Source organism: Dasypus novemcinctus, chromosome 9, assembly GCF_030445035.2.
Source record: "Dasypus novemcinctus isolate mDasNov1 chromosome 9, mDasNov1.1.hap2, whole genome shotgun sequence".
NCBI classification, from domain to species: Eukaryota; Metazoa; Chordata; class Mammalia; order Cingulata; family Dasypodidae; genus Dasypus; species Dasypus novemcinctus.
This window is the reverse complement of record NC_080681.1, coordinates 85210630-85235063: the sequence shown is the minus strand read 5'-3', so window position 1 is coordinate 85235063 and position 24434 is coordinate 85210630. Positions and strand designations below refer to the sequence as shown.

General features: G+C 50.5%; 1 protein-coding gene across 3 annotated transcripts in view; it reads right to left on the bottom strand.

The window, feature by feature from the left end:
• TRABD2B (TraB domain containing 2B) overlaps positions 1–17959 on the bottom strand; it is a 233728-nt gene extending 215769 nt beyond the window's left edge. For all 3 annotated transcript variants that reach the window (XR_009187213.2, XM_004482671.5, XM_023585824.3), the window contains exons 1-2: positions 17327–17959; positions 14621–15181 (exon numbers count right to left, since the gene is read on the bottom strand). Coding sequence is in view for 2 of the 3 variants with exons in the window: in XM_004482671.5 (XP_004482728.1) it covers positions 14621–15181; positions 17327–17428 (663 nt within the window). In the remaining variant the exon portion in view is untranslated. The remainder of the gene's footprint in view (positions 1–14620; positions 15182–17326) is intronic.
• Between the last annotated feature and the right edge of the window lie 6475 nt (positions 17960–24434).

Genomic DNA, 24434 nt, shown 5'->3' with positions numbered 1-24434 from the left:
ACAGATAAAAGACAATTAAAAATGCCCTTTTCCAGTGAAGTCAGAGCCTGTATAGAAAGTGGCTTTGTAGCGGGAGGGTGGGGTTTGCAATTGCTGATCACTATCGTCATCACCTCCTATTTTATTTTCCTAGGCTGCTGAAAGCAGAAACCATGAAATGGGTTGACTTGGACAATGGGAATTGATTAGCATACAGGTTGAGGCCAAGAAAATGTCCAAATCAAGGCATCATTTCCTGAAAACTGGCTGCCTGTGATCTTTGGCTCCTCTGCCACATGACAAGGCACATGGTGGCATCTGCTGGTCTCTCCCTTCTCTTCCAGGTTTCGCTGCTTTCAGCTTCTTGCTTCTGCAGCTTGTGGCTTGTGTGTGCTCTCTCTCTCTCTCTTTCTCTCTCTCTATTCATTCCATTTATAAAGAACTCCAGTAACAAGATTAAGAGCCATCCTGAATGAGGTTCCTCATACCTTAACTGAAGTAACCCCATCACAAGTTCCTACTTACAACAGTTACATCCACAGGAATGCATTAGATTTAAGAACATGTTTTTTTCTGGGGTACATACAGCTCCAAACCACTACACTTCACCTTCTGGATCCCAAGAAGACATGTTCATTCTACATACAAAATACATTCATTGTATCACAATATCCCCAAAACCCTTAAGTCATTTCAGAAACAATGCTAAGTACAAAGTCTTATCAAAATCAGTTATGGGTGTGATCTGTCCTAGGGCAAAATTCCCCTGTGTCTAATGACCTGCGAAATCTAGAGAACAAATTATCTGCTTCCAATATACAATGGAAGGTCAGGCATAGGATAAACAGTCCCATACCCAACAGAGAAACTTGAAGGAAAACAGGAGTCATGGGTCCCAAACAATTCCAGAACCCTGCGGGGCAAACTCCATTGGAGTTCAAGGTCTGAGAGTCACCTATGGAATGATGTTTTGTCCTCCAGCCCTGATGGTGACAGCCCCACCCTTTCCGGGTGTTTGCACAGTGGCCATGGTCTCCCTGAACACTGGGGTGAAGGCTCCACCATCTGAGAACACTGGGGTAAGGGCGAGACTCTCTTCAATCCCCAGGTAAGAGGCTCCAACCTCTGAGAACACTGCGGAGGCAGCACTCTTCCTGAACAACGCAGTGTAAGGTCTGCCCTCTCCAAGCTCCAGGGCAGAACGACCCTTTTCACACAAATGGGTGGGCCTGCTCTCTTGGTCCAAGAAGATGTCTTCAGTCCAGACATCAGCTTCCATGGTTCTGCCTTTGACATGATTTTTCTTTCAGTCTGTCTTTTTTTGTCCCTTTTAGTCCAGGCTGCCAGTGGTTTCATTCATACAGATATTGCAAAAAACTTGTCAGTTTGGCATGTAGTAAGCAGGGGTCCAAACCATCACACAGCAGGATTTCCCACAGATCCTTCCCGGATAACTGCATTTCCAATCCTGACTTGCACTGAAATTGCTGACAGGGTCCATGTTCAGTTAAACCCTCACATGCAGCACTGTTCTCTGGGGCCTGGGTTTCTGGAAACTCAGATTTTTCCAAACCATCAATTTCTGGTTTCTTTGTCCCCAGTTCAGTTCTCAGTTTATTCCTTTCCTCTTACATTTTACTATAAGCTTCAAGATGAAACCAGGCTGCACTTTTCACACTTGATTTGGAAATCTCTTCAGCTAACCATCCAAGTTCATCGCCTTCAAATTCTGCCTTCCGTCTGACATTGGAATGCAATTTCATCAAATTCTCTGCCACTTTAAAACAAGGATAGTCTTTCTTCCAGTTTCCAATAACACATTCATCATTCTTGATTAAGTCCTCATCAGAAGTATCTTTAGCATGTATATTTCTACAAACAGCTATTGAACAGTCACAATTCTCCCAGTTTATACCCATTACCCAATTCCAAAGTTGTTTCCATATTTCTAGTATTTGCGATAGCAGCACCCTATTCCCAGTACCAAAGTCTATCTTAGTTTCCTAGGCTGCTGAAAGCAGATACCATGAAATGGGTTGGTGTAAACTATGAGAATTGATTAGCATATCATTTGAAGCTGAGAAAATGTCCAAATCAAGGAATCATCAACATAAAGCTTTCTTTCTGAAGACTGGCTGCTAGCATTCCTTGGCTCCTCTGCCACATGGCAGGGCACATGGTGGCATCTACTGAGCTCCCTCTTCTCTTCCAGTTTCACTGCTTTCAGCTTCTTGCTTCTGTGGCACTCTTTCACTCTCTATCTCTCTTTGTCCCGTTTATAAAGGACTCCAGTAATAGGATGAAGACACATCCTGAATGAGGTTCATCACACCTTAACTGAAGTAGACTCACCAAAAGGTCCTACTTACAATGGGTTTACAGCCACAAGAATGGATTAGGAACATGTTTTTTCTGGGGTACATACCGCTTCAAACCACCACACCTTCCTACCCCTGCTGCCTCCACCCCTAGGCTCCTCATGAATACAGGAAACACCCGTTTGTGTTTCAAGGCTGAGCTCAGGCGGCATTATACTACATTACCCTAAAACCAAGGCAGGTGCGCCTAAGAAGGGACCGTCTGTCTCTCCTATACAGACCACACATCTTCAAAAGCAAAGACAGCTCCAGGAAAGCAGGGATGCAGTCCCGGCCATCTAATCCATCAAGGCCATAGCACCTCAATATGACCTTGAGCTCCTGCAAAGTCCCTGCTGCCACACTGGGCTCAGGGTCAGCACTTGACAATGACACTGCGGACTGAATGGCAGACAGGTGGGAACTGAAATGTCGCTACATTGTCAAGTTGAACTGGGATCCCTCAGGAAGGGAGGGGGATAGGAGGTGAATCTCTGCCACATTTCACATTTCACCACTCCTGTACCCACTCTAGAGAGGGATGCAGGGAAGAATTCCCAGGCATCCAGACTGGTGCTCTTTGTGGGCTTTACTTCTGTCAGGTCCTCAGTCTGCCCTGCCATCCCTTCACATGTCCTAGTCAGCTTCCGCTCTGAATCCCCACCACAGCCTGTCTCCTCACACCTCCTCCTCAGGCTAGGCCCCCGCTCTTAGCAGAGAGTCAACCTCACTCCCTATTTCCCAGAGGGGCAGCCTTCCTTAGAAAGGATCTTCCAAAATCTCTCACCTCCCTGCCTCCATCACCGCCAAACTTAACTTTCATCCCTCCAGTTTTAGAAGAGTTGCCCCTTTTCCATCAGCTTCTGGTTCCTCCACATGGACTCTGAGCCCTGGAGGAAAAGGATGCTTAGAGAGCGAATCCACCGCAGGTCACAAATCTAACCCATCGCAGAGCTGGGCCTCACGCCAGCATCTCTGGCCTAAACTCTGTGATCCCTCCTCTGCATGCGTCCCTCCTCCAGGGAACGGCCAGAATGAATACAGCCTGACGTTACACACCAAGGATGGTCCAGAAAAAAACAGACCATCCTCCGGGTGGTCAGACCACACAGTTCCAATCAGGCCCACCAACCATGGGTCAGTACTCTGCTATGGGATCAAGAACCATCTTCTCTAATGGGAAGAGATTCACCTCGAGACACACCCAGTGTGAAAATGGGCCAACACTAATAATTAAAACGACCACCACAGTTAACATTTTTTTACCTCCTCCAGCAGGCCAGGTACTCAGCTATGTGGTATGAGTGCACTACCTTATTTACTGTGCATGACCACCCCAGGGGCTAAATACTATTAGGAGCGCCCTTTGTCAGACATGGAAACTGACCCTCCCTTATCCAGCCAATAAGTTCAGGAGCTGGAATTCCAACTTCACATCTAGGGTCTTACTTAACAAAGGAGCTAAGTAGAAACCCTGGCTCCACCATTGTGCAAAAGGACTTAGCTTCAATTTCCGCAAAATGGGAAAAATAACACTTAACCTTTCAGGATCGTTAAACCTGAGGCTAGCGCATAATGGGCATGAAATAAAGCATCTCTTGGGGGCTGGATAAGACAAGGAAATGGAGGAAGGGAGGGAGGGTGGAAAGGTGTTTTTTTGTTGTTGTTGTTTTGTTTTGCTCTTGTTTTTTGGATTCTCACCACATTTTCCCACCCTGGTGCTTCTGCTTAAAGAGTGCCTATTCCCTGGGAATGGCCCTTTCTATGCCCATTTCCAGGGGCCCAAATCCTATTCAACCTGCAATAATTCGCTCAAAGCCACTTCAATCAGGAAGCCTGAATTTCCTTTCTCATCACCTCCTGGCAGAAGTATACTGATGGAAGCAGAATAATATAAAATTACCTGCAAGATGACCAGCAGGCTTTGCACCAGTTTACAGCTGTGCTGAGTCAACTAAGCATCCAAGTCAAGCCCAGCCCAACGACCAAGTGTTATTACCACCGAGATCCCAAACGTATTTCAGTTTACCCATCCCACAACACAACTCTCTAAACTGCATCTCAGCCCCAATACCAGACCTGCTGTTCAAAAACTTCTGAAGCTATAGTCACCAGCTGCTGATTCAGGGGCTACTAGAAGTCCGAGCACCTGAGTCCCTGTGTGACCACAAGCAAACCCCTCCTTCTCGGAGCTCAGGAGTACAAGAGCAAAAAGGGGTGGGAAACTGGTCTAGCCACCTTCTAGGTGTCCTCAAGGGGGAACAGGCAGGAAACCTGGTACCACGTGTGAAAGCCTCTGGAAATTGCAAAGCACAATGCAAATGGTTGGAATTATCATTGCCAATTAGGCTTTTGACTCTTCTCCAACTCAAGGCTGAGCAGCCCAAGAAAGGAAAACAGTGTGAATGAACCAAGGCTAAACGATGAGCCAGGGAGATTTCCAAAAGGCTTTCTGCACCTTTACCTTTCCTCCTAAAAAGAGCTTTCAAATGGGACCAGAGGCTTACGTTACTAGTTACTAGCAGCCTCAAGGGCACATTAAGTCCCCAGGAGATAAAACTGGCCAGGAAACGTTAAATAACCTTGATAGGGAGGAAAGAGGAAATCCTTTAAACAGAAGACTGAGAGAGAGAGAGAGAGAGAGAGAGAAAAGACCTCGCTTTTTATCTTTGCACTGTGGCTTCCCCAGGCAAGGCTGGCTGCGCGCCCGGGCTCCCCACGCGATGCCGGGCCGCTTGTGCCGCCGCCTGTGCCGCCGCCTGGCCTGGCCTGGCCGAGGGGCCTGCGGGGGACGCGCACGCCGCGACCCACACGCCGCAGGCGCCCCCGCCCGCTGCTCTTTTATGATACGTGCGCTCCAGTCGTCCCAGCAACAGCGGCGGACGCGCGCCCTCCAGCCCCGAGCGAGGGCGGGCGGCGCAGGGAGCGTGGACTCTGGCCGGCCGCGCCCGCCCTCCCACCTCCCCGCTCCGCGCCGCGGCCTCCGCCCACGGCCTGGGCCGGCCGCTGCGGCCTGTCCCAGGGCTCTCGGGCTGAGAGGCGGTGGGCGGCCACCACGCACCCGTTTCACTCAGCCAGAGCAGAGGGTCTAAGCTGAACTTCGGACAGTTCCAGGACGCACCGCTCACGTGCTTGCCGCCGGAGTAAGCACCTGTTTGCTGGGCCTAGAACCTTACCGCCCTTGCCTGGCTTTTCCTTCTCGCTAAGATCTCAGCTTCTCCTGGGCTTTCCCGGGGTTGCGAAAGTGGTGGCTAGTCTGTCCTGGGTAGCACAGCGAGCGCTTCACTCTCACAGCCTCCCTCTTCGTGCCGCAGTGGAAGGCAGGTCTGCTTGTTCCTCTCCCCACCCAGATGGAGGGTAGGTGGGGGGCAGCATGGTCTTTCTTGCAGAGTTTAAAAAATCTCCAGTACCTATCCCCGTGTCTGGTACATAATAGGAACTTAAAAAATATGTCTTGGATTGTAGGACGATGATCATTTAGAAATACAATAATAACTATAAGGACTGTTTACCAAGGGCTCCTTGTGTGCCTGGCACTCTGCAGTACTTTACACACAATTGACTGATTCTTCCGGCACTCCTATGAGGTTGACAGAGAAGGAAACTGAGGCAAGGAGAGGTTATGTAAGTCGCCCAAGGTTACCCTTCTAATAAGTGCAATGATTCTGGGCAGTGAGGGAGCATGGAGCCACCCAGACCAATTCCAGGAGGCTGGCCAGTGGAGAGCACTCTTGAGCTGAGCGTGAACAGTGATCTATAAATTTATGGAAAGATGAACTTCTGGTTTGGAAGGTAGAATCAAATCAGGGTGTTCCTCTGAATGAGGGGAGTGGGGAGGGAGCTTTAGGCAGAGAACACAGGTAAGAACAAATTAGAAGCAAATTGTAATGCTGCCTCCTGCCCTTCCTGGTCCCCTGGGAGAAAAAAAAACAACCCCTCAGGAATACAAGGTGCCAGCCTCTCGGCACTCAGGGCAGGGTGATGTGCGCACTGCCCGGGAGGGGAGGGATGGGGGAAGGAGGTGGTGGCGTGTGGGTGGTCATCAGGTGCTAATCTGAAAGCCTGCAGATTCCCCCAAGGAAACCAGCTAGCCTGGGCAGTCAGGGGAGGAGCACAGACTGTAGCAGCAAGTGCAGCTGCAGAAACTGCACGTGTCCAACGGCCTTGGCCATCACCCTGATTTTTCTGAGCGTAGCCCAATGAGCTCCTTGCTCTTTTCCAAGGTAGCCAGTCTTTCTGGTGGCCAGGTGCAACTCACCCAGCAATCCTTTCCGAGCATGGTGATGAAAGGCAGTCCCATTACATTCCACACCCAACTTCACACCTCAATTCCAGCTACTGAGTTACCGCCAGGCAGCATTGGCCCACAGAGGACAGTCCAATCTGGTGACCAAGGCTAAAAGCTTGCTATAAAGTGGCATTTGAAGAACCCAGGCTTCTACTCTGGACTGCCCAGGGACCCTTACCAAGTCAGAAGAGGCAGAGTTAGCCAGACAAAAATGAGGAGGGGGCTCTTGGGCAGAGGAGATAGCATAAGCAAATGCTTGGAGGCATGACCAAGGACTGCACATGGAGGCAGAAAGGAAATTCAAACAGGTCAGCAGCATGGGAGCCCAGAAAGCAAGGCAGCAAATAAAGGGTAAAAATTAAACATTGAAACATGAAAATAAAGTGGGAGGATGGGGTGAGGCTAGAGAGACTCCTGTGCACTCTGGGTAGCAAAGAGGAGAAAAAGGAGGCCTTTGTTTGTGAGTTAACAGATGAGCAAGAGAAAACAACAAAATGTACCAGGCTGGATAGTGATAAATCCAACAGGGACCCGTGGGCGTTGCAAAGTCCTGACCTGGTCAGCAAAGTACTGAACTCATCCACATAGCTCAGGTGGAAAGTGTGAGGGGTTTCTGTGAACACAGAGGCCAAGGCACAGTTCTGTTTTAGCATCCAGGGCTGCCAACACCCCAACCACAGAAGACACCACAAAGCCCCAACCTGAGGACCGGAGCACATTCAGTCTAGTTTTGTAATCGACTGCAAGTACATTATGAGCTAGGTTTTGAATCAGGGTCTATTAGGAAAGAAAAGACTGTCTATGTAGTAATTATAACATAAAGTAGAAAAATGTACATGCTGAAAGAAAGTCATAAAGTTCCATGGGGCAAAAGAATATATGTGGCGGCTTTGGACCAAGTCTTCCCAAGATTAGGCCTAGAAGCATTCTAGGAAGACTTCCTGGAGGAGGTGTAGCTTTGAGCTGAGCCTTGAGAATCTCACTGGTTTCAGAAGTGGAAGAGAAAAGGAGGAAATTCCTGGAGAGGGAGGGGGCGCCCAGCGTAAGCAACAGCTTTTCCAAGCTTGGGGCAAACAGTTTTGTGTTCTAGCGGATATACAGCGTAGATTTAAAAGCCTGTGGGTGCTGGACGGGTGGCTCGGCGAGACGGTTTGGCAGCCGCTGAGCAATGTTGAAAGCTCGGCCACCGGCTGCCTGTGGATTAAGTGGGCGGACAGAGAGCCAGTGATGGGAGATAAAAGGGAGTGAAGTGGATACTATTTAGAAGCAAACTCGAGGGGAAAAGAACGTCAGCAGCTTGGCTGGCAGGCTGCGGCGCTGTCGGCATTCTTCAGTTTCCTCCCCAGGAAAGCTGCATTGCCAGGCGACCCCTTCCTGGCTTTGAGAGATGTCCAAATGGGAACTATTAACAAAGGCACGCTCCCATTTTTATCTCTGTCAGAAAGTGCTTCGCCAGTCAGGCTTTCTCTCTGTGGCCTGGAACTGGCGGGCGTGTTGGGGGAAGGAGATCAGACAACGTGTTTGCAGATGGGGCTTTTCGGAATGCTTGAGAATCGGTCCCTTCCAACTCGAAGATTTTAGAAGTCTCTGTCTATGAGCTGAAAATTCTTCAAAGCTAAGGGGCTGGGATTTCACGATGTGAAGATTCTTTGAGTCCAAAGATGTCTGTTCTAAGCCTGACGGTCTAAGATTTCACCGTCCTTAGAGCCCCTGAGTCTCAGAGGCAGGACTTACGATTCAGAGAGTCTATTAGTCTGGAAGTCTTCATTCTGTGAACTTCTGATTGTGAGACTATCATATTTCATGACAGCGTGGGCACTGCCAGCTTTACGGCCTTGCTCTCCTTTGACGGAGGTGTCTAAGATACCCGTAAGCTCCTGCTTCCCAACGTCCGGATTATATACTAAATGCTAAGGTCTGACTTAACTGGGTCATAGAGAGCAGACAGAGCCTGCCATGCCAGCCCTGGCTCTTTGCAAACAAACATCTGGGCATAGAAAGGATCTGAATGTAGACATGCCTTGGGGTCAATGCTAGGGGGTCACCTGAGGGACTTTCCCACCATGTGACCGACATTTGCTGAAGAACAGCTTCCAACTACAGGGCTCTGTGTGGGAGACGCAGCAGGTGTGGCCTGCTGAAGAAGCACGGGGACAAGGAGGGGCTGGAAGCCCGTCTCCCTCCCAGGTTCTGGAGCCCTGCGGTGCAGACTAAGCCAGCTGCGTTTTTATCCAGCCCTGACAAGAGGCTCTCACTCTGTGGGTGACTGCTGGGGAGAAGAGGGCTCAGCAGGGTCTGAGGTCCTCAGCGGGTGCCCAAATGCCCGGCACGAGGTGTCTGTTCCCTCCGCCCTCTGGAGGGTACCTTAGATCTGATAGGAGGCCAGAGGATAGCAGGTGGTGCTGTGGACTCGAGGACCACAGATCTGTGCCCCGGCTGCCATGGAGTTCAGACAGGGCTGGAGGACTTGAGAACGGCCCCTTGTGGAGGACAGGAGGTTACAGGTGGGTTCCAAAGATGGAGGCGCACAAAAAGAGGAGAAAAGAAGAGGGTCTCAGTACAAAGCGTGGGCAGTTGAGATGCAGGAGAGGCTGTGCCTGAGAGGGTCTGCGCCTCCGTTTGCACGGCTGTGAAACAGGACTGACGGCCCCCACATTACATAAAACAATATGCATGCTCTAGCTGGCTAGGTGGTGAGCTCTCCGCAGGCAAGGGCTTTGTGGTTCCCACGCTTGTGCTCCCGGCATCCTGCGCTGACCTGGCCCAGTCAGGTGCTCTTGTTGAACGAGTAAGGAAGCAAGTGAGAGAGAGGAGTCACGATGGAGAAGAGGACCCAAAGCTGGGCAGGTCTCCAGCTTTGGTCTCAGCTGTGCTGAGAAAGGCCTGGGCTATCTCGCTGCACGCTGGCAGTGAGAGGTAGCAAGAGCACACGCTGGACTTAACAGGCCTCCGGACAAGTAGGTATCAGCAGCAGCCTGCCAGAGAAACCTGCCAGCCCCTCCCAATCGTGGATAACTCAGGCTCAGGAGAGGATGGCCCAGGGTGCCCAAGATAGGGGGCCAAAGAGGAGCACCCGAGAAGTCAGAAGGGGGAGGACTCTGGAGACTGACTCACCTAGCTCCTTCATGGGGCAGAGTGGGCAACTTAGAACCCCGGAGGGAAAGAACAAGCCCAAGTCGCTGGCAAGGCAGTAATGAACTTAGGACTAGAGCCTGCTTTGCACTTGAACACGCACTTTGATATTTTGTGTCCTTGTAGGAATATGTGGGAAGGAGGCTATTAAAGTTCAAGGAGGGGACTCTTCACTATTGCTTATACCATCTTTCCTCCTATTTTCATTGCTTCCACAGTGTTGAATGGTGAAAGGGAAACAGGGATGATCAAATCATGGTCTCTGACCGTTCATCATGAATTCACTCATTCTCCAAACATTTATTGTGCACTTAATACATGCTGGCCCCTCAGCAGGTTTGGAAATAGGAGCTCTGAGTATAAACCAGGGAGACCCTTCTTTACTCAACTGTGTTCGCTTAGCCTGTGCCAGGGGTCCTGTCTTCACAGTGTCCCCTTGGTAGGCTGAGGATGCATTCCAGGGAAGCAGCTGGTGCCCAGAATGTCTTCGGGAAATCCTATTTTGGAATTACCTTTGGATCCCATTTATAAGTCAGGGGAAAAAATCAATTTCAGCACCTTTCAATTATGTCTCTGTTTTTATTTATTTATTTATTTTTTTAGCAAGAAGTGATGACCTTCCCCCCCAGTTCCGACTCACACACACATAGTATCTATTCACCAGATAAAGCCACATGAATGTTAAAAACAAAAATCAATTAATCTCTCAGATGCTGGAAAAGCAGGGGCTTTGGAATCAAACGTCTGAGTCTGAATTCCAAGTCTGCTTGGGCTGGCTATGGAATGATGGCCAAATGGCTTAACATTTTTTGAGTCTCGATTTATTGTCTGTAAAATACATATGATAATATACTTTGTAGCATCCCTGTAGGGGTTAGAGGTACTGTTCTTAAAAGGTCTAACGCAGCACCACGTACAGAGACAAAGCTCAGTGAATGTAATTTTGTGGCTTCTGCTTTCCCTCGGGAGGGTGTGGTGAAACTTCACATGTGGATGCTGACAGCCATCCCCAAGCCTTCGGGCTCCACGCACTTGGGCTGGGTAAGTGCCAGCACGCCTGCTGAAAGATGGCAAAGAAGTGAAGAGCGGGGTCTTCGTTGCTTAATCATACCTCAGAGAACCATACAACAGAGGTCTTCTAACCGACACCTGCCCTGGGAGGGGCTGGGGTGGCTGAGGCCCCAAGAAGGAGAAGGGGTTCTAAATCAGCCCAGCAAGGTGGTGGCAGCCGGTAGCAGCCCCTGGAGACAGCAGACAAAGCTGACTGAAGTCTGCAAGTCATAATTTCTGAACTCCAGCTTCAGGCATCATCAGGTACCCGAGGGCAGTGCCCTCATTATTAATCCAGCTTTACTTTGTCCAGCCAAAGGGCGGGCAGTGGATGTGCCTGCTGGGAGAAGGGTCGACAGGACAGAGATGCAGCTTCCCAGACAGCCCTGCCTACCCTTCCCAGCAGCCAGCCTAGACTCTTTGTGAAGCACAGGACAGACATACAAGTGGGCATCTCACCCACTCAGCAACCTCCCACAGACAGTGCCTTACCATGTCCTCACAAAACCAGCTCAACGTTGAAAGGCGGGTAACTACCGCCCCACTTGATAGGTGAGGACACCAAATCTTGCCTGATGATATATATGAGTCCCTGCCCTGGGACTAAAACCTGAAAGCAAGTCTCCTATCTCCCACCCCACTAGGCTGAGCTGTCCACAACACATCAGGAAAATCTGGAGGTCCTGCCCTCACCGTTTCCACCTCAGCCTCCGTAGTCAAAGGAAATAAATGCTCTATCAGTAAAAATTCTCTGAGAAGTAAATTGGTAAGACTTCAAGTCCTAAAGGGGAGAGAGAAACGCAAGAAGGGATTAAAGGAAGACTGGCAAGAGGATAGCAAATATCTAGACAGGAGGAAGAAGTCTGGAAAGCCAGCATGTGGCGGCAGGAAGGGCACATCGTTCGCTGAGCATCAGGCAGGCTGGCTCTGTTCCCTATTAGCTGTGTGACCTTGGGGAAGTCATTCAACCTTGCTGAGTGCCCACGGTATAAAGCCATAGGGTTGTGGTGAGAATTCAATGGCATGAAAAAGCACATGAGGCCTCCTGCAGGGTGCCTGGCACGTGGAATTCATTATAACTGTGCTATGTAATGTCAGAACTGGAAGGGACTTGAAAATCTAATCCTGGTGTCTCATTTCACAGACAGGGAAGATGAGGCCCAGAGACGGGAATTGACTTGCCCAAGGTCACATAGCAAACTTGAAGTGATATTGGCTCCAGGACGCTGAGTTTATTTTAAGATCAGAGACCGAAACCTAGAAGTAAGCCCAATCACCCAAGCTGGGCAAGGGTGGAAGAAACTCATTCCTCGGGCCCATGGAGTCCCGAAACTTAAGCCTTCTTTCACCACTTAACAAGGAAAAACATAGTATTTCTGTCTGGCAAAAATATAAAAGCTTTATAAAAAAAAAAACGCATTAAAATTAAAACTAAAAATGCCAGGCCTTTACAGAAAGGCACTCTTTTAAGGCTTTTTCCCGCCATCCTCTCTCACTCCCCCCACCCCACCCCAAATATTTTGCAATAACAGTAATGCTGAGAGGAAAGAAAAAATAAAAATCTGATGCACTTAACAGATATTTCGGTACAATAATGCATCACAGATGTTCATATCAAACTGTGCACGCGCACATACAATTTTCCTGGGAAGGCTGCTGCATTTCTGACTTTGCATTGGGGGATCCCGAACAAGACCGTCCACCCTGGCTGCGGAATCCCACCCTCCCCAGTCAGCCCAGGCCTGTCCCAGGGACGGAAGGGAGATTTCAGCACCTCACTCCAAAATGATAACAGGACAAATTGCCCGGGCCGGGCACTCTGGCAGGTGGTGAAGGGTGTGGAGATTAGGCGTCCTAGTTTCTTTTGTTTGGGACTTGCTTCCTGCAGCCTTTGGAGGAGCTGGACCCAGAACAATTTTAAGAGAGGGCCCAGGCGGGTGACGGGGTGGGCACGTTTGGCAGACCAGAGATTTAAGTCCGTTTGATCTTCAAACATGGGCTTGGGAGACTGTCAGCAGGCTCCTTGCCGGCCGACGGATGGCTCTCAGGAACTTTTCCTAAAACATAACCTCACACACTCTGCAGCAAATGTTTTCAACCCACCAAAGCCATCATTTGGTTGTACAGCAGTATTTCCAGACCCTGAAGAAAGATAGTTTTGTTGTTTTAAGAGAGACAGATTAAAGCCAGGGGCCGATGAATCAGAGGGTTCTGTGCTCCCTTCAGCTCTCGTGGGATTCCTTTGTGGTGGTGGATCCCCCACCTCCTGAACCTAAAAAAGACATCTGAACCGAGAGGCCGCCCACAAACCGTCCTCCAAAATGAGATGGGTGGGAGTACAGCCCCCCTCCCCATACACATACACACAGACACACAGATAATATCAGCTCCTGAAGCTGGCAAGGGAAAAGTCACTTCAGAGGGAGAAAACCGGTACGTTCAGAGGACTCAGTGCTGGGCCAGAGAATACACAGGATTTTCCCCCGTGGAGAAGGAGTCAGGCGTAGTCAGAACCCCGCGGGGCGTGACTAACTGCCCCAATATTCCAGCCACCGGGGCCCTCTGGGTAAGGACTCCACAATTATGGGAGAGCCAGCAGGAGGACCGACAAACCGGCCTTTCATTTGGCCGGCAAATCAATCTGGCTTCTTACCTCCCCAGGGACAATATTGCATTTCCCCTAGAAAAACAAAGGCCAGAGATCTCTGAAGGGGGATCAGTTTCTGCTGTTTCCCTGGTGAAAAGCTTGCAACATCTCGGGAGCCGCAAGCAGGTCGAGTCCTCAGGGCTGGGGTTTCTGGCCCGGCCAATTTACAGGGCTGTCTCCAAGGCGGGAGTGCATCTCGGGGGCCTTGCCTTACGGGGCATCGGCCCAAGGCCCGCCCTGGGGTCTACTCACAGGAGCCACCACCCCTGACTTAGAGCCCCGTGTCCAGGACTGACAGCCCTGTACTCAAGGCACAGAGGCGAACTCATTGTTCCCAGGGCCTCCGAGCTGAGTTTGGGGCCAGTGAGTTGCCAGTGACCTCTGCCCATGGAGACCCAGCTTTTAATGACATTTTTCTGGATCAGGTCTCTGGCAGCCAGAGACTTTCAACCTCCTAAGCCCCTCCCTTCTCCTTGCCCCACTCCTGAGGCTCAGAAATCAGAACTGTCAACCTTTAAGCGAACACACTGCCCTGGAATTATTAACCGCCAGCTCTCCTTGCTGACTTTCTCCCGGGCCAGGGAGGCAGTCCGAAGGTTGCCAAGGGCTCCTGTTCCGCCATGCTAAATCTCAAACAGCAAACCGGCACTCCCTAGACCCGGGTCCACCACTCCGCCACCCCAGCCCAGCCACCCCAGCCCCTAGTGGCAAGTTCCTCTGCGCAGCTTTCACCCACATTCCTGGCTGGATGTGCCCACACAACAGCCTCGGACACAGGCTCCTGCCCTTGGGACACCAGGAACCTCGGGAAAACCTAACACAAACTAGCAACTCCGTCTTTTTGTTTGTGATCACTCTGATGCTCAGAGGGAAATTCTTTCCGCTTAGGTGAGCACAGCAGGTGGGGAATGTATTTCCCCAACAGGTAATACCACTGAAATAGAAGCAAACACCCAAACTCTTACCCCAAATCCTGGTACACACCAAATCCCCCCTCATACCACCACACACAAAAGAAACAAAAAAATACAATAGCCAGAGAACTGTCCTCCCCCGCCACCCCCCCACCCCCCACCAAGAGCGCGTCTCTCCCTGTGCAGTCAGGAAAAAGAGGACAGAGGCGCACGGGGGCTGCCCAGCTCGGCGGCGAGGGCGCCACAGGCCTACCTGGGAGAAGTTGAGCCCGTTGAGCGGATGGCACTGTTCTTCCACCCGCTCCACGGCCCCCGTGCTCTTCCTCATCTTCTCGGCCTGCTGGGCCAGGTGGAGGTCGAGCACCGGCACGCCGCGGGAGCGCACGTCGGTCTCTGTGAGCGAGTTCACCATGAGCATCACCCACACGGGCCTCTTGCGCTCCCAGTTGCCCGCGATGGCGTTGAACAGGTAGTCGGCGTAGAGCCCCTTGCCCCGCTGGGCGGGCGTCATCCACGAGGGCATCATCAGCTTCACGTAGTCCAGGTGGCGCTTCAGGCGCCAGTACAGCTCCCGGGGCAGCACGTCCTGCAGGTTCTCCCCGTGCGGCAGCAGCTGGCAGCTGGCCAGGGCCGAGATGGTGTAGGGGTCGGTCAGGTCCAGCTCAAAGTAGACGCGGGCGCTGGCCTGGAAGGCCGCCTTGGAGTTGTCCGGGATGAAGTCCCAGACACGGGTGTACGGGACGTGGATGGTGCCAAACAGGTAGGCTGGGGGGTCGCGCCGGATGGTCCACAGGAAGGAGTTCAGGTCCTTCTGCTGCAGGGGCGACGGGAGGGAAGACAGTGAGGCTGAAGGCAGCGGATGGGAAGCAGGACTGGCAGAAGGGGGCGTCCGAGGGAGGTGGGGATGGGTGGTGGCCTAGACCTACAGCTCCAGACAGCAAGGGCTTTGGAACCTAAAAGACCCACATTTGAATTCTGAGTCTGCCCTGTCTTGGTCTTTTGATCTTGTGCAAATCATTTCACTCCCCACAGACTCAGTTTCCTCATCTGTAAAATGGGCATGAGAGCAGCTACCTCAGGGGTAATTGTGAGGATTAAAAGACACGATATACACACAAGGCAGAGCTTGCTCTCTGCCTAGAGTAGCCCACACCAAATACTGGTGTGTATTTCCATCTTTCTCTCCCATTTCTCAGCAATCTCTGTTCTTTCCCCCATTTCCCAAATAAATTCATTTCACTGGCCTAAAAATAAAAAGACGCGATGTAAGTATTTTAAGCCCTACACCCAGGGCTAGGCACAGAGGAAATCGGTGATGAGTAGTGCCAAGGACTCGCGGTGACACCTGAGAACATTCATACGCCCTCAAGCCAAACCTTCACCCCTGGTATTTCACGTGGAGGGTGTGCAGAGGGGGACCGAGAGTCCTCCGCTGGCAAGAAGGGAGGAAGTCATATAACTTTTAAGTCCAACCATTAGAAGATACATGCCAAGAGCACTCTGAAAGCAGAACACCTATTAAAAATAGCACACCTATTTGAACAGCTACTTCTAATTCATAGGGTAGATACATTCTTCTTTTTCGCGGACAGGCCGGGGGTGTCAGCTACTCTGATGCACCAGCTGTGACTAAAGAAGAGAAAAGGCTTTAAAACCTGCAAGGCCAAGTGCAGTTTCAAGTCCAGGTTGGGGAGGGAAGGATTCCAGAGAATTAGTCCCAAGCAATGTGCACATTCTGGGTTCTTTCCAGGCTCTTGCTCTAAAAGGTATATCTGGTCTCCAACCCCAATTATCTCCCATTTTCTATGACATATGCTCTGACTAGGTATGGGGAGAAGGGGGGAAGGAGATTCACGGAGACAGGGGTCATTTCTCCAGATCCAGTTAAGGGCTAAAAAAAAAATCTTTGGACTGCCTGCTGACTGACCACTTGAAAACTTCAGATCAACTAATAATACCTTTCTGCGGGAATCTAGCACACATGAAAAGTATGTGTGGGATGAGTATGTGGACCAGGACCTTCCTCTACTAACAAGCAAAACAAAAAAAACTGTGAAAGCCGAGCATGTTGAAGACAGGCTAGCTCTGTGCCCCCACAGCCAACCAGCTGGCTCCTGATTCCTGCCCAAGACAAGACGCAGAAGGGACACCTTGCCCAAGGTCATCTAACTCCCTGCTTGCAGGGTGCTCCTGAGGACTGTAAAGCTCTTTCCCCAGTCTCCAGGCCTCCAGTTCAGGGTTACTGGGGGGGTTGGGGGGGTGTGGTTGGGATACTGGGAGAATCAAGGGATTCCTTGTTTGGGAAGGAAATTTAGGCGAACCAATGATTACTCAGCCTCCAAGGAATATCAGGCCCTTCCTTTTCCTCTCCTCTGGAATCTTCCCGCTTTTCGCAAAATTGGGACCCTTGGGGGAGTGGGTGTTGGGACCTGGACTGGGAAGGGAGAGAGACGTGGGAACTAGCACCTGGGGAAAGTCGCCTCAAGTCAACTCTGGAGGGCAGGAAGAGAGAGGGAAGCCTGGCAAGGGGGCAGTGTGTGAAGGGTGTGGGGGGAGGCGCTGAAAGTCAGAGGAGAGAAGAGCACGGAACGGTAGAAAGAAGAAGTGGAGAGTGCCAGAAAGGTAAAGCGGAGAGGATAAAGGCCAGAAAGAAGAAAGTCAAATGGGCCCTGAGAGAGGAAACGTCCAACGGGGACCGAAAGTCCAGAGGCGAGGAGCCAGAGAGCGTCAGCGCGGAGCGAAGGCGCGGGAGAGAGCGAGCGCCCCAGTCGCGGCTCGTCGGGACCGAGCTGACGCCCGGGCGGGCAGAAGCGAGGGAAGGGCGCCCGAGGCTGCGCCCGGCGGGCGGAGGTGGGGCGCTGGGCGGAGGTGGGTGCGGAAGGTAGCACCCGAGCCCTCGTCCCCACGGGGCTGGAGTGCCCGGGCGGGCGGGAGAGTGGCCGGGCAGGCGCTCGCTCACCGATCCGGGCGGCCGGCACTGTCCTCCGTCCGGGGGCTGCGGGCGGGCGCGGGCGGTAGCGAGGAGGGCGGCGAGCAGCGGCCCCGCCAGGGCGGCGTGCATCCTGCCGGGGCCCGCGGGGCGCGGGCAACCCTTCGGGGCGGCGTCCCCTCAGCGGGGCGGGGAGCCCCCAGCTGGGCACGGAGCTTCCTCTGGAGCGCGGGACTCTAGCAGCGGGATGCCGTGAGCCCTCCGGGGCGTGGCTGGATGTCCCTGCAGGACCTGGGGGTCCCTCTGGGGCGGGGCTCCGTCTGTTGGAAGAGGGGGACCCTCTGGGGCGGGGGCGGGGCCCCCCTCACCAGGGCACGCAGCCCCGATGGCCGGGCTCTGAAAGCACGCGGGGGTCCTGGGGTGCGCTGGGGCCCCAGAGCTGCGTCGGTGTCCAGGGACGCGCGGGATTCCCGGGGCAGTGCCGAGATACCGGGGTGCGCGGGGATCCCGGGGCTATACTGGGGACCCAGGGCGTGCAAGAGTCCCAGGGGTGCGCTGCGCTCCAGGGGGCGCGCAGTGGGACAAGTGCGGCGGAGGGCGCGGCGGGGCGGGGGTCGGGTCTGGCGCGCCCGGCTGCCCCCGAGCCTGGCTCAGAGGGGCGGCGGGCGGCCGCGCGGCCGCTGCCCGGGCTCCGCCATGCTGCTCCGCGGCCGGGAGGGAGGGGAGAGGAGGGCGGGAGCGCGGCGCGGAGCCGGGCCGGGCGGGGGGTTGGGGCCGCCGGGGCGGGGGGGAGGGGAGGGCCCGGCGCGGGGGGCGGGGGACCAGGGCCGCGCCGGGCCGGGCCGGGCCGGGCCGCGGGGAGCCGGGGCGAGCTCCGCGCCCGGGCGCGGCGAGGCGGGCTCTGATGGGCATGGCAGGCGCTCGATCTCCGCTCTCTCGCTCCCTCGCCCGCTCCCTCACACACGCGCGGAGGGAGGCGAAGCCCGCAGCAGCCACTTTCCAACTTTCCAAACTTCCCAGCGCAACTTTTTCCTCTCTTCCCCTGCCCGTGCCTCCTCCTCCTCCCCCTTCCCTCCCCCTTTCCCTCGCCAGCTTTTTGCCGGGCCGGAGCCTCCGCGCGCGGCCGCCAGAGGGCGCCCGGGCCGAAGTCTCGCTCCGCCAACCTCTTCTGGCTCTGCGGGGGACGCCGACTGGGCTGGCAGCGACAAATTTGGGGATGTGGACCAGCCTCGCCCGACGCACCAGCCGCGCGCGTCCTGGCGGGAGTGGTCGTCGGGAAGAGCAGGAGTGGGCAGGACGCTCTCAAAGCGGCTGGGAAGGCGGCCCTCAGACGAAATTTAAAAAAAAAAAAAACAAACACTGGTATTTATCACCGTGTGCAAGCATAGGCATGAGCTCAGAAGGTGCCTTGCAAACACTACTTATGTAAAAATAATAATTTTTAAAAGCCGTAGAAAATAATCATCCTCAAAATTCCTCGAAAACTTCCACTTTAAAAAGTCTTTTCCTGTCTATTTCCTTGGACCCACACAGGATCCCTCTGAGTGGCCTGGAAAGGGTGAGGAGATTTTTTGGGTGTTTTAGGTGCAAATGAGGCTTAGAAAAGGCCAGGGACCCAGCCTAAGTTTCTGGGCCATTTCCACCAAGCAGGGAAACCAAGTCACAGGCACCACTGCTTTTTTTTGTTAAATGAGAGTTTACTCACTCTTCCTCCCCTGGCATTAGACACTGAAGGATAAATCAGAACTGTCAGGAACCAACAGCCTAGAGAGGGAGGGAGACAGAGACAGACATGCGTGATGGAATTGGACTCAGAGGGGATCTCTTTTCACAAGACTTGCATGCTACTTTATTGCAATTGTAGTTGGTGCTGGGGTTTTAGATATATTTAGGGGATTTGAATCTCTGGACTGATAATATGACACCCAGGCCCAGAGCCTCAACAGACTTCAGCTCCTACACTTTGATTTATTGGACTTACCCCACTCAGCTAACATCGAGTTGAAGAAGGACAACCACCACACCATGGAGCCTAGAGTGTCTACAACTGAAAGCAGGAGGATTGCATCCAGTATCCATGTGGAATCTAAGCCCCCACTTGACATAGATGTGCAATGGACACAACCAATCCAATGTCCGCAGAGAAAATGTGGAATGGGTGTGGGAAGGGTAGCCATGGTGGCTGCTGGGTTTGGGGAATGGGAGGAAGGGATGAGATGTGGAGGCGTTTTCGGGACGAGGAGATGTCCTGGGTGGTGCTTCACGGACAATTACGGGACATTGCAGATCCCCCCAGGGCCCACTGGATGGAACGTGGGAGAGTGTGGGCTACGATGTGTACCATTGACTATGGGGTGCAGCGATGCTCAGAGATGTACTTACCAGGTGCAATGGATGTGTCACGATGATGGGAGAGAGTGCTGCTGTGGGGGGAGTGGGGGGTGGGGGCAGTGGGGTTGAATGGGACCTCATATTTTTTTAATGTAATTTTTAAAAATAAATAAATAAATAAACAAACAGATAAAAATATAAAAATAAAAAAAGACAATTAAAATACAGGACTGTGAGTGCCAGGAAAGACAGAAGCACAAGGAAATGGGAGCAGGGAGGAAGAACTCCTGACACAGTCGGGAGGCTGGAAAGGCTTCCAGGAAGTGGTCTGGAAAGGTAAGTCAGAGGTAAGGGAGTGAAGGAGATACCTAATACCTTCCAGGTGGAGGGACAGCAGATGCCAAGGCACAGAGGTGAGAGCACAGGTGCCTGCAGAAGATCGCAAGCAGGCATGGCTGGAGCAGAAAGCAGCCAGCGGGAACTCAAGCTGTGTCCTCTGGCCAGGCCAGGGCACCTGTACTTTGTGCAATTAGGTGATGGGAGTCATTGAAAGACTGAAGTAGAGGGGAGGCAGGAGCAGATCTGTGCTTACAAGGGATGAATTGGAGGGGGAGTTGGGGGTGGGAACGGTGAGTGGAGAGCCAGGAGCCGAGCCTCAGTCTCCTGACCCCCGGCCGGCTCCCCACTACTTCCACTCACGCCTGTGGGCAGCACATGCAGTAGCTGGAGACTGGCTGCTCTAGAAGGGAAAGCGAGGAAGACCAGCTGGCCTGGAGGTGCAGAAAGGCTTCCCGGGGCACAAGATCTGGGTCTTTGGGAGGAGCACAAGATGGGGCAAGGAGGGGCACACAGGAGACTGACAGGTTGAGCCACATGAAATTGCCATTTTTGTCTATCAAAACTGAAAGAATGTTCACAATTTCATATGGTTCCACTTACACGTGTTTAGGGCACCCTCATCCTCTCAGCGCTCTACCCAGACACACACTGGGTGACAGGTGCCGAGAAGAAGCGAGTGCCCAGACGGTATCAGAGAAGAGTGTAGCCTCTAGGTTTCCACACAGAGTCCTGAGAGCAGCAGTGCAAAAGAGGGGCCCTTTAAAGGGCCTCCACTCCCTGAGGCCCCAGAGCTGCTTCCAGAACCAGCACCTGACCACTTGATAAGTGGGAAAGGGCGGGGGGGGCGATAGGCTTCATTTGGGAACTTTCTAGTTCCCAAGTCAGGTAGTGGACAAGAAAGGACCTGATCAACTTTAAAACAGTGATCCAGATAATTAAATTGGTGGTACATGTGAAATGTGTTTGTCTTTCACAACCTAATTTTCATCTCTTTAAATAGTTCAAGGATCATCTCAAATGACATTGTTTTCATAAAACCTTTCTAGGTGTTCCCAGTTCATGTCATCTCTCTCTCCTAGGAATTTACATGACACTTTTTCCTTCTTTTATGTCTTTTTTTTTCAGTATATTTTTTTTTACTAGAGAAGTTATGAACTTACAGAACAAATATGCATAATGTGCAGAATTCCCATACATCACCTCTTCACCAACACCTTACATTGTTGTGGAACACCTTACCATTTGTTACAGATTATGAAAGAACATCATCTGTCTATTACTACTATGGTCCAAGCTTACATTTGGTATATTTTTCCATGCACCCCCTATTATTAGCATCATGTATTGGTATCATACATTTTTTATAGTTAATGAGAGAACACTGTCATATTTGTACTGTTCCCCACAGTCCATCTTCTACCTCATGGTTCACTGTATTACACAGTCCCATGCCTTGTACGGTCTATCCTAAGTGTACATGCAGTGGCTCTCACTTTCATCACAGAGTTGTGCAGTCATTGCCTCAGCAAATTTTTGAACGTTTTCCTTAGTCCAAAAGAAAAAAAATCCTATACCCCCTATTATTGATCCTTAGCATTGATGTAGTACCTTTTTTGACAATGATGCAAGAATATTACAATATTGCTGTTACCTATAGACCATAAGTTACATTAATTGTATTTTCCCATGTATCACCATATTCTTACCATCTTGTAATAGTGATGTACATTTGTACTAGTTCATAGAAAAACATCCTTGTATTTGTACTATTAGCCACAATTCTCATCCACCTCTGGATTCGCTGTGTTATTCAGTCCCTAAACTATTTTTTAGCTTTCTTTCAATTGACATTTATGCCCCTAAACTACCCCTGTCAGCCACTGTTTCGTTTATAAGTCAGCCATGTTAGTCATATGCACTATAATATGTTACCATCAACTCTATCCATTTCCACACTTTTACAATCAAGGTAATCAAAAATTCTGACAGAGAACCTCTCTCCACATCAGAGGTCCCCAGAATCGAATCCTGGTGAATCCTAGAGGAGAGAAGAGAAGACGAAAATGAGAAAAAGATATATAAGATCATATAGCGAATGGACACAGACAGCAAAAACAGCAGGGCAGGGGAAGGGGGAGGGAAAGGAAAAAAATTCTACATACATTAAGCATCAGTACACCTTCTCAGCCCTCATTCTATCTCCTAGAAACCTATACTCTCAGTTTTAACTTCATATGTTTATTCTTCATATTTAGTTCATATTAGTGAGAGCATACAATATTTGTCCTTTTGTGTCTGGCTTATTTCCGTCAGCATAATGTCCTCAAGGTTCATCCATGTTATCATACGTGTCCCAATTTCATTTCTTCTTACAGCAGCAGAGTATTGCATCATATGTATATACCACATTTTGTTTATCCATTCTTTGGTTGGTAGACAGTTCGGTAGTTTCCTTCTTTTAACAATTGTGAATAAAATAACGCTTCTATGAACATTGGTGTACAAATGTCAGTTCACGTCAGTGTTTTCGGTTCTTCTGGATGTATTCTTAGTAGAGGGATTGCCATATCATACGGCAGTTCTATATTTTGCTTCCTGAAGAACCACTAAACTATCTTCCACGGAGGCTGCACGATTCTACATTCCCATCAACAGTGAAGGAGTATTCCTTTTTTTCCACATCCTCTCCAGCACTTGTTTTCTCTTTTTGTTTTTTTAAATAATGGCCATTCTATGAGGTGTGGGATGATATCTCAGTGTAGTTTTGAATTTGCATTTCCCTAATGGCTAGTGATGATGAACATTTTTCATGTGTTTTTTGGTCATTTGTATTTGCTCTTTGAAGAAATGTCTATTTAAATCTTTTGCCCGTTCTTTTTTTTTTTTAAAGATGTATTTATTTTTATTTAATTCCCCCCCTCCCCCAGTTGTCTGTTCTCTGTGTCTATTTGCTGCGTTGTGTTTCTTTGTCCGCTTCTGTTGTCATCAGTCAGCAGCACAGGAAATGTGGGCGGCGCCATTCCTGGGCAGGCTGCACTTTCTTTCGCGCTGGGTGGCTCTCTCCTTGTGCGTGGGGCTCCCCTACCGGGGGGGATACCCCTGCGTGGGGGGGCACTCCTTGCGCGCATCAGCACTGCGCATGGGCCAGCTGCACACGGGTTAAGGAGGCCCGGGGTTTGAACCGCGGACCTCCCATGTGGTAGACGGACGCCCTAACCACTGGGCCAAGTCTGTTTCCCCTTTTGCCCATTCTTAAATTGGATTGCTTGCTCTCTTATTGTTGAGTTGTATGATCTCTTCATATAGTATGGACATCAAACCCCTGTTGGATATGTGGTTTCCAAATATTTTCTCTCATTGAGTAGGCTGCCTTTTCAACTCCTTGACAAAATCCTTTGGAGCACAAAAGTGTGTAAGTTTGAGGAGGTCCCATTTATCCATTTTTTTTTCTTTCATTGCTTATGCTTTCTTGCTTTAAGGTTTAAGAAACCACCACCTACCACCAGGTCTTGAAAGTGTTTTCCTACATTCTCTTCTAGGAGTTTTATGGTTCTTGCTTTTATATTTAGGTCTTTGATCCATTTTGAGTTAATTTTTGTATAAGATGTGAGATAGGGGTCCTCTTTCTTTCTCTTGAATGTGGATATCCTGGTCTCTGAGCACATTTTTTTAATAGACTGTTCTGTTCCAGCTGGATGGGTTTGACAGGCTGGTCAAAAATTACTTGGCCAGAAACATGACTGTCTCTTTCTGAACCATCAGTTCAGTTCCCTTGGTCAATCTGTCTATCTTTATACCAGTGCCATGCTGTTTTTACTACTGTAGGTAAGTAAAATGATTTAAAGTCCAGAAGTGAGAGTCCTCCAACTTCATTCTTCCTTTTTAAGATGTTTCTGGCTATTTGTGGCCCCTTACCCTTCTAAATAAATTTGATAATTGGATTTTCCATTTCTTTTTTAAAAAAAAGACTGGTAGAATTTTTATCGTGATTGCATTGAATCTGAATATAAATTTGGTTAGAATTGACAGTTTAACAATACTTAGTCTTCCCATCCATGAACTTGGAATTTCTTCCACTTATTTAGGTCTTCTTTGATTTCTCTTAGCAATGCATTGTAGTTTTCTGAATACAGATGCTTTATGTCCTTGCTTAAGTTTATTCCTAAATATCTTATTCTTTTAGATGCTATTGCAAATGGATTTTTTCCCCTGGCTTCCTCCTCAGATTGCTTATTACTAATGTATAGAAATACTACTGATTTTGCATATTAATCTTGTATCCTGTCACTTGGCTGAACTCATTTAGTAGCTCTAGTAGCTTTGTTGTAGATTTTTCAAGACTTTCTAGGTATAGGATCATATCATCTGCGAATAGCAAAAAATTTACTTCTTCCTTTCCAATTTGGATACCTTTTATTTCTTTTACTTGCCTGATTGCTCTAGCTAGAACCTCTAGCACTGTACTGAA